Genomic DNA, 16,309 nt, shown 5'->3' with positions numbered 1-16,309 from the left:
AAACCCTGAAATACAGAGACGCTTCTTGTGTTTATGAATTTGTTTCTCCCCCCAATAGCTGGACGATTTTTTTGGCGAGATTTAAATCGGATCGACGCTTCTATACATCAGTCTCGTTCTAATATCTTTATTGCGATCTCATCAACACGTCTGAATGTGTTGTTTTAATTATACTTATAAAATATCCAAAATTAAAACTAAGAAAACTCACATATGTCTACAATAAGTTATGATTCTCCCCACTGTCATGCCATATTGTAGTAAGATTTTTATTTTTTAGCTTTATATTTCAACCACTTTCTGTTCTACGCTTTTCTCTAAAAATTCATAGTACTAGTATTAGAAATGATGAAAAATATATGTTTTTGTATTAAAAACTTCTAAGCAAGAGTGGATTTTGCACTAAATATCTTAAAACATACAAGCGTAACAAAAGTAACTGCAAAAATGGATCAAAAAACGTTTATTAATCATTCTGTCACAACTGCTAAGCCTAAAAGGTTTGTTGCACCAAAGTAAATTTAATATAATTCCATAAATGTAGTCGACAGACATTTATTCGAAAACATATTTACGTATTGCTTCAACAAATTAGGTTTATATTTTCAATCCAATAAGATTGATATTTATAGAGTCTTACAGCCTTTTCATAATATATATATATAAAATGTTCAACAAAATTACATTCAATGAAATGATAGGTTGTTGGATTATAGAATATATAATTGTTGAGGAAAAATTATTCTTTTATTACCAAATGCAGCCTTAAGTTTTAGAATGTACGAATTTACTTTTTGTTTTTCTGTATGTAAAAGTCTTTGGTAAAAAAAAAAATTATCGTAAATCAGATATTGACATCAGTATAGTTAATCCTACCTTATTGGATTTGTCATGTCTCAAAAATTTTAAAGTTCAAACTTGGTCTATTGTGTAAACCATTTAAAAAAAATCATTTCATTACAACATTTAGTGTAACCTAAATCTTGATAATGTACCAATATTCACACACATACTGTAGGTAAAATAAAATATATTGAAAGTAGAAGTAGAAATGTGTCTTATATGTATTTTTTCAGGAATTCAGATGTTAAGGCAATTTCTTGTTTTATAATATATGACAACAATTTTCCCTTTTGAATGCTCTTTATATTATTAATGAATTTAAGTTATTTGAAACTACAATTTTAATGAGACAAGTTGTATGAACACATTAATAAATAAATATATATATTTGGTAACAAATAAATACATTTAACAATATATTATCATTAGGGAAATGTATTTACGTTACGTATATGTAGCAAAATGTATGAGCAAAATGCATGATGTATTTTTTTATAATTTGTTTCAACACATATTTAGTGCTTTTAAAATGAATTTGCAGCCATCAAAGAATATTGAAATAGAGTACTTGTGGCTTTACAAGCTTATAACAAGCAAGGAAGCTGGCACAGTGAACAAATATTTTATATGATGTAAGACTATAAGAAAGTTGTCAGCTTGTTCCCTCTTTTACGCGAAATAGAAAACTTTATGAATATTATATCAAAGGTGTCACATAAATTCTACATGTAAGTCGCTGAACTAAAAGAGTATCCATTTCTATATTCCGTTTTTGACATTCTTATTTTTACATGTCTGTAAAAATTCTTATGACATGCTACCTCTTATCTTTGGTTATTATTTATAATATAATTATGAAAACATTGGCAATCAATAAACCTATACTTTTATTTGTTTATGGAATTTTATCTGGCCAGTAACATTATTTACATTTTTGTTTAGAGTTTATTGTTGGTATTGGTCACTTAACGTCGGCTTAGAGATTATTGATAATGATTTCAATAATTGATTTATCTTTTATAAATTCTAATCAATTACAAACAAATTAATGCAATAATCGTTTGGGAAACCTTCAGATATTTGGGTTAAAATTGCCAACCTACGGGAGGAAACTTTTCATAAATATATAATTATGCTGTATAGAAAATTTAAATATCCTCATTATAGTATAAGGTTAAAATAAAACATAGATAAAAATGTGTAAAATACATAACTTATATTTTTTGTCCTCAAGAGAGAATGTAATATCTTATGTAATTTTATCTTGGAAATAGTCTTCTAAAACAATAACTTTTAGTGTTTATAAATTACTTTTTACCGTTTTAAGTGATTGGTTAAAGGTAATAGGTTACCATAATTTGATGTGTGATTGAAACATTTTGTTTTTAAGGTGTTATTAATTATGTTTTTAGTTATATTGAGCTGCCTAGAATGAAAGTGGTGAGATACAGAGGTCCCAAAGCATTTCTACAAAAAAGAATGTCACAACAAAACTATCGCAACTCAAAACAGCGTTCCATATGACAATCCCCCCTTTTGCTAATGGTGATTAAAAGCTTATTTTCTCTATTTCTAACGGTCTTTGTCGATGTGAACATTCAAAATAATACATTACACATTGTTGGTGACAACTAACACATTGTTTGCAATATTGAAAAAAAGTTTTAAAACAATTAAACTGCAGTGACAGCTTATAAATGGATACAAATTGAGTGGATGAATGTTTGATAGTACTAACCGTCATCAAAATATGAGGGTGCGGGTTCGGCTTGGGCTAAGGAAAGGGCTAGAAGCAGCAGAGCAACTAGAAGTAAACCCAACGAAGTGCGCATCTTGGGGGCTCGGGCAAGTGTGAGGGCTTCTACTGTGGTGCGCACCCCCCTAGCTCGCACCCACGCACACCCTAGCCCCCCCCCCATCCCCCCCCCCAACGGCCCACGGGCTTGTTACATGTTACTAGTACAATCCAACCGTGGACACACATTAACTAATTGACGGCTTACTGGCTAGTCTTGTTGACTTGACGGAATTAAATTGGGAAATGTTAGTAATGGTTGTAGATATTTTACGGGGTATTTTATTTTGGAGTATCTAGCAGAACGTATGCAAATGATGAAACGTACTGCCACATATTTTTAATGAGAGTAAAGAGCCATTCTATATAGAGCTTCTCATAGGAGACTTATTTTGTATTTATCTTTGTTTAAGAATAAACTGGGCTCCAAACCAACTTGTTACGACAATATCGCAATGCTAAAAGTAGTTGGTGTTTTACAGGATTCGAGCCTGGGCTCCAGGATATAAGTCTTCAGCTCCAAGCACGCTACCATCCGAACCTACACTTGCACTAGGTTAATACTAACTACAGCAAAATATTTTTTACCTGGTAATTAAAGTGTATTATTTAAATTCGTTATTTTAGCGAATTTCCCTAAATATATATATGTGTGTGTGTCCGTTAGCGCAATAACTCGAGCAAAAATCATCTGATTTTGATTAAATTTGGTACTAACGTGGAAATCTACGTTTATTCGAACGAGTTCGCGAACCAGCATGATCGGACTATGGGAACAGGAGTTTATGGGGAATTTTATGGGGCAAAAATTTGTTGTTCCCATTTTTCGCCCTCAAAACTTAAAATTTAGCATTTTCTTTCCAAACCATTTTGTAGAACAAATAATTTTGTATATTGAAGCGTAATTAAGAGCCTAATGGTTACGGAAAAAATTCCAAAGAACTGTAAATTTAAAATGCCCATGTTATTCTTATGAAGAATAAGTAAACTGTTGTAGTTTGCTTGTTTATGATCATATTTTCATCAAATTTGGAAAATGCATTCATTTCATATTAAACTATTAACATTTTACAAAAAACCACCTTTTTACTCTCTCTGTTGCAGCAAACCTAAGTACTCGTTAAACTAATGTTATTTAAGTTTGGAATAAATTTGATATCTTTAAGGAGACATTTTAGTGTAAATCCAATCAGAGAATGGAAATTCGCTTAGTCTGCAGGTTTGCTGCGGTGGCGGTATTATATTTGTTTTATATTTATTTATATTTGCCATCAATTTATAGATACGTGTTATCATAGATAGTGTGTAATATAGTGAGTAATAGATTTTCATAATATATTTTCCCAACTATGCCGTAAATTTCAATATTAAAGAAATTCCTTCGTAATTCACATTATTAAATATATGTTTAGTTAATATGGAGAAAACTAATAAAATATTATATTGCACTCTCAATTATATTAACAGCGACTTTTAGAAACAAAAAACAGTTTCAGTTTAGGTATGTTTTACCCAATATTGTGTTATGACGAATATGTTCTCGTTTGGTAATAATAGTGATTAATCAATGCACATTGTTGATATTCTTTGTGATGTTTATTGTTGTGGATCCTAAAGTGATTGCTCAGGTTTTAGATATTTTAAAATAAACATGTAAGTATATTTTACAAATATCTTGATTGCAGTATTTATTTTTTGGAACAATATTTGTTAAATAAATAATACAGGGTGGTCATAAATTATTGTACACATTTTAAGATAAAATAAATAAATAACCAAGCAGTCTAGAAACGTGGGAATTGTTCCATTAAATAGCAAATTTAAAACAGTGATATACAGTAACTGAAAAAAAAAACAATTATAAAAATTTCAGCAATTATGAAAAGTAGTTATAAAATGACCATAAAAATCACCTAAACTGTTATTGTAAGCTATGTTCATCTGAGGTGATGACCCTTTAAATTATATTTTGGACACTTTCCAGTCGTTCTAATTGTCTGTACCACTATTTTATAGAATTTCTACAAATAGAATTACGGCCACATACACTCTAAACGCAGCCTTCTTTGAACAGTTATTACAGATTTACTTTAATGAAACCAAAGACGTTGCTTTTTATTGCACACTAGTAATTTTGTTACGTGATTCGGTTCAAGGTTTGATTACCAAGTGTCATACACAGCTGGTGTAGAAAGGTCCATTGTTGGTTTTTAACTATGCTGACTAGGCCACAACACAAGTCATAACAAAAACAACTTACATTCACTGTTTGAGTGATTTTTGCACATTTTTTATAACCACTTCTTACAATTACTGACATTTATATAATTATTGTTTTGCAGTTGCTGTATAAAACTGTCTTAAATTTGTTATTCAATGAAACAATTCCCATGTTTCTAAGTTGCTTGGTTATTTGTTTATATAATCTTAAAATGTGTCCAATAATTTATGACCACCCTGTATATTTAGTGTGGCGTTACTATGTGTATACTTGGTCCTATAAACCAATAGGTTCTGATTCCTATTTACAAACTTCACATTGCAATAATTGAAGAATTTTAGATTTATGTCTAACAGCACTATACACTGCAGACTACAAAATTATCACTTTTACAAAGTTAGGCGAACAACTTTTTTTAACTATAACTACTTTATTAGTGAAACTTACCATTGAAATAATGAAATTAGACATTTTAAAATGATAGTTTTTTAACATGTATTGCAGATTGTTATATGCTTCTTTGGATGGATCAAATATTGTCAGCACTCGTTTTATACAGAACTTTAATTCTTGCATTTAAGTTTATTTTACTAAGTAAGTACTGAGCTTATAAACTAAGTCATTAGCCCAAGATTAATTAAGCTCAAGCAAATAAGGTCTGATAAATAGACTAAAATTGTATAAACATCTAATTTTTAATAGTTTGGAGACTAAGCTTAAGTCAGGAGTACATTTTTCATTTTGACTTTCGTAAAGTTAAACGAGAAATTACGCTAAGCCAGTTGGATCGTCGTGGTAATCATTACGCTTCTCAGTTTGGTTACAGGTTTTATTCGTTATAAAACGTAGATTAATGATAATTTTAAATATACGAAAAAACTCGAGTTGTCTTAATGGAACTTTTTTTATACTTCAAGGAAGTGAATCTGTTACCTATAAAAGCAGTAAATGGAAGAAATCGTAGCCGGAGATGATTAGTATTTATTATTTACTCATTTCTCATATCTTGGTGGCAGAGGGACCCCCGAAATTTCACATTTGAAATGGCCTGAAAAAGTTTTCAACGGAAAAGCTGTAAATTCGCATTTGAGGATTAGACAAAAGTTATAAATTATTTATCCAAGCTATACACCATAATATTTAATTGATAATCATCTTAAACAAACGTAATAGGAAATACGTTTGATATAAAAACGTAAAAAACACCTTGAAAATTTTCGAACTAAAATAAAAATCACACAATTTAATTAAACATTTATTTCAAACTATACAACCACAATACAACATAAATGCCACGAAACAAACGGTGTTTTTGTACGTTTTTGTCACATTTGTGTGAAGTTGCCAGAGAAGCAGCTGGGGAGAGTACTAGCCCCAATTTTGGAACACTCCTTTCCTTTGACACCTGCAGTTGGCGCCCCAGAGATTACAACGGCAGGAGGTTGATGGGCAGCAATCATTGGGACTGTGGTCACAGTTACCCCCTCTGGAAACGCACCCTCTCCTGAAAAAACATATTTGTATTATCTATGTCAGTGAAATAGCATAGATATTAAGAAACCTTTGATGAATTTTATTATAGAAAGCAGTCAGAGTACCTCTTTTATGTGTGAAAATTCTAGGTTTAGAATCCCCTCTGACTTTGAGTACGTTATTTTGAAACTTGGTTAAATAACAAATGGTAAGTCGTGTTATAAATGTTAATAATTTAAACAATCGTGTGGTTTATAGTGGAGGGAATGTTCTGGTAGAAGGAGTGTGTTATTAGTATAGGGGTATTATTTCGTAATGGTCTATGTTATTTTCCAGATTAGATAAATGTGATGCTGACACTACAGGGTGCGCAGTTTTAAGGCGAAGACAGATATGGGTTGCATGAAAGAGATGTAGTTATGTTACTTTTATAGGTGCTTTGTTAGTCAGTAACTTTTATTAAAAGCCCTATTATTGAGGTCAGCTAAATCCAGTTTTCAACTACCAAAACCTTAGGCTTCTGATTAAGTTAAATCTGGATTACTAAACCACTGATCAATCAACCGACTTATCCTGTAACCACTGTAACCACTGTAAACGCTATTGGTGGATGGAACTACTAGACTACAAGATGTAACTACACTAGAAAACGAGATGTAACTACTAGACTACAACATGTAACTACTAGACCACGATATGTAACTACTAGACCACGAGATGTAACTACTAGACCACGAGATGTAAATACTAGACTACAAGATGTAACTACTAGACCACGAGATGTAAATACTAGACTACAAGATGTAACTCCTAGACCACGAGATGTAACTACTAGACCACGAGATATAAATACTAGACTACAAGATGTAACTACTAGACCACGAGATGTAACTACTAGACAATGAGATGTTACAACTAGACAACGAGATGTAACTACTAGACAACGAGATGTAACTACTAAACAATGAGATGTTACAACTAGACAACGTGATGTAACTACTAGACCACGAGATGTAACCACTAGACAACGTGATGTAACTACTAGACAATGAGATGTTACTACTAGACAACGAGATGTAACTACTAGACAATGAGATGTTACAACTAGACAACGTGATGTAACTACTAGACAATGAGATGTTACTACAAGACAACGTGATGTAACTACTAGACAATGAGATGTTACTACTAGACAACGAGATGTAACTACTAGACAATGAGATGTTACAACTAGACAACGTGATGTAACTACTAGACAATGAGATGTTACTACAAGACAACGATATGTAACTACTAGACAATGAGATGTTACTACTAGACAACGAGATGTAACTACTAGACAATGAGATGTTACTACTAGACAACGAGATGTAACTACTAGACAATGAGGTGTTACTACTAGACAACGAGATGTAACTACTAGACAATGAGATGTAAATACTAGACAATGAGATGTAACTACTAGACAATGAGATGTTACTACTAGACAACGAGATGTAACTACTAGACAATGAGATGTAACTACTAGACAATGAGATGTTACTACTAGACAACGAGATGTAACTACTAGACAATGAGATGTAACTACTAGACCACGAGATGTAAATACTAGAACACGAGATGTAACGACTAGAAAACTAGATGAAACTAGTAGACCACGAGTTGTAACTAGTAGACCACGAGTTGTAACTAGTACACCACGAGATTTATGTTCATGGTCCATTTCAAGATTATGAGTAGTATATTGTTTATTTATAAGAGGCAAACAAACACCTTAATATCTACAATTTCTTAATTTAAACTAGAACCTTTGTAACATATCATTTAATTAGGATTGCTTGTTTGAAACTGTTTTAATATTCACTGACACTCCCTGTTCTTACCTTTTTTTGTATGAATAATATAATGGGTTTTCTGTCTGAGCTTTCTTTTATCATTAAAGACCACACAACACTGATGTATTTAAAACCACTTCAAAGTTTATCAGTTTAGTAATATAAGTTACAAAAGGAATTTTAATCCACAGTAAAACAATGTTAGGACCGCTTTCTTTTCAAAGAGCCACAGTAACTATATGTCGTAAAAAGTCACTTGGTAAAGTGTAATACACAACTTGACTCAATTTTCTATAAGTATACAAAAAAACTAGTTTATTTTAGTTTTCAAACTTTATAACGAAATAAATGTATGTTTAACAATTATTATTGTTGGCCACAATACTAATACAACATTGAAATCGTTCTAGCAAAACATTATTGTGGAGTACTAACTATTAAATATTACGATCATAGTATTATAGAACAACACTACGTTTTTTCTGACTAATTTAGTATTGAATCCAAGAATAGTGAAACTTAAACTAACTTAAAGCACTACCGTTTCATTATTTTTATACTGACAACATGTTTAAATGTTATAGATAGTATATAAGGTCTTAGATATATTGTTTAAAAGTATATGTCATCACTAGGGGTTAAAGTGACTCATTTTGACACGAGCCCAAGTTTAACGACTAAGGGTTAGTTGAGGTCGGAAAGTGAGTGAAGGGCCGAAAAGACAATATAGGGTCCAGTAATGATTAATATTATTTTTTCGTCATGCTCCATTATTCTTCAGCTAATACATGGTTTGAGATGCCGGTGATGTTTTTGTATTGAATATAAAATACCTTTCTCAGTTACACCTTGTAATTGCTTTCTTTTTACTATTTTTACCAAACAGCTGTTCAACAATTGTGTGTATTGTTTGCATTTGAAGAACCTCAGATGCGACATGTATTACTTTAATAATAAAAGACTTTATTTACAGTATTAAAAACTATGATCATACTATAGTTCATACTATACTATAGTATACATTATAGTATATAAGAAATTTACCAATTAATAGTTTAACTAGTCTAAATATTAAAAAAAGGATTTACTGTTAAAAAATTATTCGGTATACGAGATGCAAAAGACAAATACATTTTCATAACGATGCTATGGTATATATTCTTTAGTCTAATCGGGACTTCTAGTGTTTTCTACATTAAGTCAGGGGACAACGTTTATATTTAAATAACATTGTCTTCTCCAGTTTATTCTTTTGTACCTTAAAGATAAAATTACTTTTGCCTAGTAATTCATGTACTGTATTAGAGACAGTCGTTTTCACTGAGGCATGGCCAAAACGTGCCTTGATGTGTTGTTTACTTTCCATAAAAAAAAAACAACTAAGATTGTATTTGATTACTCACTTCGCTACTCCTCCGTAGAAAAGCCTGATTTCTGCATCACTGTCGACATCGGTATTTACATCATCTGAAAAAAAAAACCAGATTTGAAGTAATATCGCCCAAAATCAAACAAATACCTATTTCGTTCCAGCTTTACAAACAACTTAATCAATAGTTAGGTAGTTTTCTGAGTATTGTTTGTAAAGCTGAGTATATATTTGGGATTAGTGTAGAATGAAGTAAAATGGGCTGCACTTTACTTTAGGTCTTACACTCATTCGAATGAAAATATCGATCCATATATCGATTAATCGATTGTTTCATTCGATATATCGTTTGGTTAGTTAGGTAAGGTTAACCTAACCTAACTAACCAAACGATATATCGAATGAAACAATCGAACAATCGATATTTTTATTCGAATGAGTGTAGGACCTAAAGTAAAGTGCAGCCGTAAAATGATTTGTGTAGTTTTGTTAATGGTCGAGTTTTGCTAATTAGAAGCACAATAATCAAGGACAGCTGATTCCAGTTTGAGAAATACTGCTTACTCCTCTCAGGAATTCACCAGCAAAGATTTAACTTTTAGGTAAAGTCCGCTCTAATATACCATTCAATATACCACTCGGTTGCTCAATGAGGTGCAATCTATGTGTTGGCAAGTTATTAATGCTTTGATTTTTGAAATCAGTAAATTCACAATTTATCAACTATTTTGCATGACGATCCTCTCCTAGGTCAACGTTAAAGATATCTGTGATAGATTTGAAAAATACATTTTATGGTTTTCCAAAGAATTCACCAATTTCTTTATGCTATAATATGACAATAGTCTACAATAAAATACCGTATTCATCCCCACAGTTATTTCTTATAACGTTCCCAGTGATTCCTGTTCAATGGACAGTTATAAACAAATATGACAGCAGCTGACAGGGACTTGTTGAATAATCAACGTTGACTCTAATCGTGGAACCGAAAAATAAATACTGCTCGCTGATTGGACGATTCATTTCACCGCAGCCACGTTACAAATGGACGGGTGTAATTCAATTCGTGCCTTCTTTATTATTTTGAAATTTATGTCACTTTCAACTCACTCAATTTTTTTACTCGATTCTTTAAAGAATTTTGAGCTCAGGATTTAAGGGACGTGTTATTAAATTCTCCAGGTGTTTATTTTTAAATACAATTTGTTAAATGTAGGTATAAATTATGTCTCGACAACGAAATCATTCATTTTGTTACATCATTAGGTAGTATAATCATTCTAATATATTAATTATGTTAAGTCGCATTAACTATATATTATATACAAACTTTATTTAAACATAAAAGTTCAATATATAAATTACAAAAATAAATATTATCGTTTTAATTTTGCTTTTTTTATTCACTCATATGTAGAAGTGATCAAATAAATCGGTTATTACATATTAAAAGCAAAAAGTCGATCTTGCTTTTAAAGTCAAGGTCAAGTTTTTCTTTTGACGTTGGTTGGTTGATATTTACACCACTTGATTATGCAGTGAATGATCCTTAGTTCCATAGTCCTTCGTTCTTTTAAATCAGTGATAATCTTAAATTGAAATAAACCACTCATTTATTTACTAATTCATTTGTATGGGTAGAAAATATTAACCAATATGATTACATTATAAACTGTCACAGCCAAAGTTAACGTTACAAGAAAATGGCTGAAAAAAGCATTTTGTTTCTTGAGTATTATTATGCATTTTTATTTGTTTAAGCCCCTGGTGTTGGAAGTTTACATTTTATTTATTATTTTAGGTTTCAAAATTTCTTAACGTTAATATTCACAACAAAGACGGATATTTGAATATTATCGGTCGATATGTTGGCCTCCATTAACGACAGAAGGGTCAAATAACGACCTGGTCGTTATCGCCGTTACGTTGCGTATAATCGGCCTCTTTAAAGGCTTTCTAAATTATGGTTACTTTCGTACTTCAACATACATTAGGCCAGTTTTCTGGTGCATATTGTTCTTAGTTTAGTTGTAGTAGGGTTTCAACGCACAACAACATTTTAATCATTATTGTTTCATGAAAGCGTGGCTTTTGATATTCGTGTTAAAATATTGATACTTAAGAACTGGTATACTCATTGTTTTATTAGTTTTATTTCGTTTTTTCTTTATTTTATATTTGTTTAAGAAACAACAAAATCCCAAAAAAGTCTATGTTTCATAAGCGGATGGGGTACACATCTTTGCATTGTAGCAGCCCTAAATTACAGTTTAACATTTTATTTAGTATTTAAAACTTATAACATGAAATAAATCAAGTTTACTTTATATTGGTTTGGACATAAGACTAACGTACATAACTTACAAATCCTACTCCTAAATCAAGTTTCATAAAGCATGAATACATTTTTAGTGACTAGGGTAACCGAGACACCAAGATAAAAACACAAAAGGTATATATCTGAAGTTATGTTAGTAGCCTATATTAAAACAAACAGTGCTGGTGCCTGTGATAACCAATAGTTATGCAACTATATACATGTGACTAAAATTCTAAATTTTACTAATAGCTTAAAAATGAATTTTATAATAATGCTAATAAAAATGTCCAAAATTGACATGATAATTTAGGGAACCAATCTTAAGATAGCTAACAAACTCAGAGATAGCTAAGGGTAATAAACATATATTATAAATAAATAACTAAGATGACTGGCGTAGTTAAGGTAACTAAAGTTAATAAGGCTACAGATATCGGCATTTTGAGAGTTGTGCGGTCATACAGGTTCTATCAGAGTAGAGAGGGTATATCGTATCGTATGAGGTTACACCACTTATGCGGACGATAAATAAAATACTGTCACCAATAACACTTAGTTGACATACAACACACACACAAACAGTAACTTTTAATAGTCATTTGTACAAAATACCCCCGCCGCAGCAAACCTGCCGACTAAGCGAATTTCCATTTGTCTGAATTGATTTTCAGTTAAATATATTTTAATAACATTAGGTTTAACGAGTACCTAGGTTTGCGGCTACAAGGAAACTAATAAAGTATGTTTTTAAGTAAAATATTAATAGCTTAGTACAAAATAAATAAATTTGCCAAGTTTGATCAAAATATATTCATAAACAAGCAAACTACAACATTTGACAATATTCTCCATAAGAATAACATGGGAATTTTAAATTTCCAATTTTTTTAATTTTCTCCGTTACCAATAATCGAACAAAAATACTTTTATATACTAAATTATTTGTTTTTTTAAGCTCTTTAAAAAGGTCTAAAGAGAAATTGGGAAATTTTGTGTTTTGAGGGTCAAAAGTGAGAAAAACCAATTTTTACCCCATAAAACCCCCCGTAAAGCCCCGTTCCCATGGTCCGATCGTGCTGGTTCGCGAACTCATTCAAGTTTATTCCGCTTTACACCTTTAAACCAAATTTCATCAAAATCGGACAAAAATTACTCAAGTTATTGCGTTCACGGACGTATATATATATATATAAGTCTATATATATATATATACATATATAAAAATTTGAACGAATAGTGTTTTTGGCCTCTGGGGACATCAAAATGAAAAAGTACATCGGTCCCGGGTCTAGGTCTTACCGTGCCACCTACGGTAATAGCTACTTCCCTATAGGGAAATTCGCTAAAAGTACAGTAATACTGGAAGATACCTGTTTTGAATGTTAGGCGTATTTGATACTAAAAACATGCTATGCAAAGCAGACAATAAAATCGTTCGAAATCAAAACTCCCTAGAAATACCTAATTCTTTCTCAGCCTTGCATGGGAGTAAGGAAATCCTCATTGCTAAAGACCTAGCATGAGATAATTAGTCATTTGATGCATAATAAACTGTTTTTATTTATATATATTTTTTTAGTTTCTTAGTTTATTAATAGTACTGCTTCCTTATTTTGGACGTTAGCAATAAAAAGTACTGACGTCGTTTGTTTAAATTTTACATCTGGACCAAATAATGCATTAATGAATTTGAAAAATATTATACCGTTTTCTACGTGTGATGTGTTTAGGTTAAGTTTGAGTTTTTAACATTTGTCTTGTTCTATGTGTTTAATGGTGCTTTTGTTTAACACTAGTAACCTACACCATGTTTCACAACAGCGTGGGACGAAATAATAGAAACGCTAAAGCTGTGGCAGTAAAGTCACTTTAGTATAATATAATCTTAATTGTTAATTATATTCTTCATCTATCATCCTCAACACATTAATTTAGTCAACTCTATGTAACATTAAAATAAGAAAAGAAAATACAGGAATAATGAAAAATTAAACATTGAAGTATATTTTTTGTCAATTGCACCAATAAATGGTTACTTCCCAACAGCATTATGGGCTTTACGTTGAAAAGCACAGTGATAGAGTTTTAGTTATCATCGCAGTGGGAACAAGCATAAAACAATACCGGATAGGTAGAATAAATTTAAAAAAGTTTATTTCGACATGTATTTTTTTTAGAAATACAGGCACCTAACTATGCGATGATTCATAGACAAATCACGGCTCTGAACTATCCTAATCAACGGGCAAATTGTATTTGTTTCCTGCACTTACCGTCTTCGTCAGGTACTGATATAACGGTGGCGGCGGACAAAGTCTGCAGGCAGTAGAGGAGCCCAGCAGCCAGCAGCACAACGTGGGGACGCATCTTGACAGACAGGGCGGCGCCGCGGCGCTGGTCTTATACGTGACGTAGGGGCGGGGGCGTCACGGCGTCAGGTTACAATTAGAGGAACGGCACCTTGGGGACGGGGTCAGCGGCTTGGGCGTCGAAAAGCGCGGGTGATCAAGGAAACTGGAGGGAATTTGTCAAGCAAATCTTTGGAAATGTAATAAATTGTTCAACACTTTATAAAGTTATTTTAGTTATATTTTGGTAATATAAGGTTTACGTGGCTTTAGGCCCGTTACGATCTCTGATAACTAGTGAGTACTACAACTATCCGCAGTACTATGCTGATAATTAGACCAATTCGTAAATTACAAGGAAAAAATGTGGTTCGGATTCCACTATAAACTGTAGGTCCCTTAGTTGCCATTAGCTGTATGGGCTATTAATTAACAGCTGTGTCTAAGGGACAAGTCGGCCTTAGTCACTAACAAGACTACAAGATCGCGCCACTCACCCTACACTCATCCTTCACTCATATTTGGGTTAAAGTACGCACATAGTGGCGTCCCCATATTAAATAATTGATAATTGATTGATTGATAACTAGTTTTTATAACGTTTCAGGATTCTTTGAAAGTATACAACTAATCAGTTTGCGTAGGGATGGGATCAGATGCTAGACCCCGGACCGTCATGAAATATTGTATTCTGGTAGTGATGGAAAACGTCCGACATAATTGTCCAAAAAATACGATCTTTTAAAACCTTGTTTGGCATAAAGTGGAAGAAAACCCATAAAATTAAGAAGGGATAAAATGTGTTTCAAGCGGTTCATATATCTGGTGTTACCTACAATGTAGAATTTGTTTGCTTTGATTATACAACTAATGGTGCCAATGCCGTGGAATAAGTATCACATTATTATTATTTAGAGGTTTTGATTTCCGTTTGAATCGTAAAAAAATCAAATAAACTGCTTGTATTCAAAGAAAACCTAAAAGTTGCATCTAGTATATTGAGATAAAACCTTTAATAATATTATACTGTCATAATCCGATACAAAAAGTCTAAGGTTTAATGAGTATCTTTCCTTCAGTTAGCTTAAAGGGCTTGTTACCAACTAAAAGTGGTCATTGTTGTCGGCCAGTATATATTCTTATTATTTAAAAGTCAACGATTTGCCAAAGCAATGTGACATAAACAATATCAGTAAACTGACAAATACTTTCCCCCATTAGTATGTCAACAGCCTTTATGGGTAAGCGATAAGGGTAACTCTGATATTTAACAGGTAAAATCACAGAAGTTGCATAAGCTTTTGAACCGTAGTTTTTACGGTTGCACATTTTTTTATTATAACGATCATAAAACACTTTTATCCTAAAATCTGATGTTTTGTTATTTTATGGGAAAATAGCATAAGTTACAATATTTTTTGAACCGTAATTATTACAGAAATAGGATTTATAACATTTTGTTCAAAACTTAAAAGACTATAACATTTTAAATGGAAATCAAAATCTTTCAGGCCATCTTCGAGAAAATCCGATATTTACGTTATTTTATGGTTTTTATGGTCACCGTTAAAAAATCTAAATTTGAAAATAAAAAATAAAATAAAAGCCTGGGTATACGATGAGTTTTAGTACATACATGTACAATTTCACCAAATTCGGACTACAGGTGTGGTCTGTAGCTTTATACACATCCACATATACATACACACACGGTGAGACATCCTTTCGAAATCCACTTGTTTGGGTTCAGGTGGACCCAAAATGGATATTTCAACTTAAAACTTAAACTCGAAAGTTTTGACTAAAACTTAAGATACTCCTCTATATATATAGTTAGTATAGGGGGATAAAGTAACACGCCAAAGTTTTAAATCCAAAATATTCATAATTCAAGATAGAGTAGGATTGACTTAAGCTTTTTCCCCTTTCGGATTTAGCTCATGAATACTAACAGAGTGAAATATAAAGTCCTCAGTTTAATCGTTTAAACGAAACTAAAGTTTTAACTTTCACACCTAAAGCGTTGAAAGGTACACAACGATTCCGGGGCCACGTTAAAATGTTTAAATTTAATTGAGCGTTTTTAATGTTGAGCTGCTTAG

The 16,309-nt window shown here is 31.8% G+C and overlaps 2 protein-coding genes across 3 annotated transcripts in view; both read right to left on the bottom strand.

Annotated features, from left to right (window-relative positions):
* The window catches only part of LOC128990881 (toxin Tbo-IT2-like), a 34,278-nt gene extending 31,585 nt beyond the window's left edge, over positions 1–2,693 (bottom strand). For both annotated transcript variants that reach the window (XM_054413512.1, XM_054413513.1), the window contains exon 1: positions 2,582–2,693. In XM_054413512.1, coding sequence (XP_054269487.1) covers positions 2,582–2,675 — 94 coding nt within the window. In that variant the 5' untranslated portion in view covers positions 2,676–2,693. The remainder of the gene's footprint in view (positions 1–2,581) is intronic.
* A 3,408-nt stretch (positions 2,694–6,101) lies between these two features.
* LOC128989015 (putative neurotoxin) lies at positions 6,102–14,226 on the bottom strand. Its single transcript, XM_054410868.1, has 3 exons — positions 14,133–14,226; positions 9,571–9,634; positions 6,102–6,363 (listed from the first exon to the last, which is right to left on the bottom strand). The coding sequence occupies exons 1-3, from the start codon at positions 14,224–14,226 to the stop codon at positions 6,228–6,230; spliced, it is 294 nt and encodes a 97-aa protein (XP_054266843.1). The 3' UTR covers positions 6,102–6,227.
* Between the last annotated feature and the right edge of the window lie 2,083 nt (positions 14,227–16,309).

The sequence above is a fragment of the Macrosteles quadrilineatus genome, unplaced genomic scaffold, assembly GCF_028750875.1.
Source record: "Macrosteles quadrilineatus isolate MER2022 unplaced genomic scaffold, UCM_ALF_1.0 Scaffold_3__2_contigs__length_128488019, whole genome shotgun sequence".
In the NCBI taxonomy this organism is placed as follows: domain Eukaryota; kingdom Metazoa; phylum Arthropoda; class Insecta; order Hemiptera; family Cicadellidae; genus Macrosteles; species Macrosteles quadrilineatus.
The sequence above is the reverse complement of the archived record's forward strand: the minus strand, read 5'-3'. Positions and strand labels throughout refer to the sequence as shown.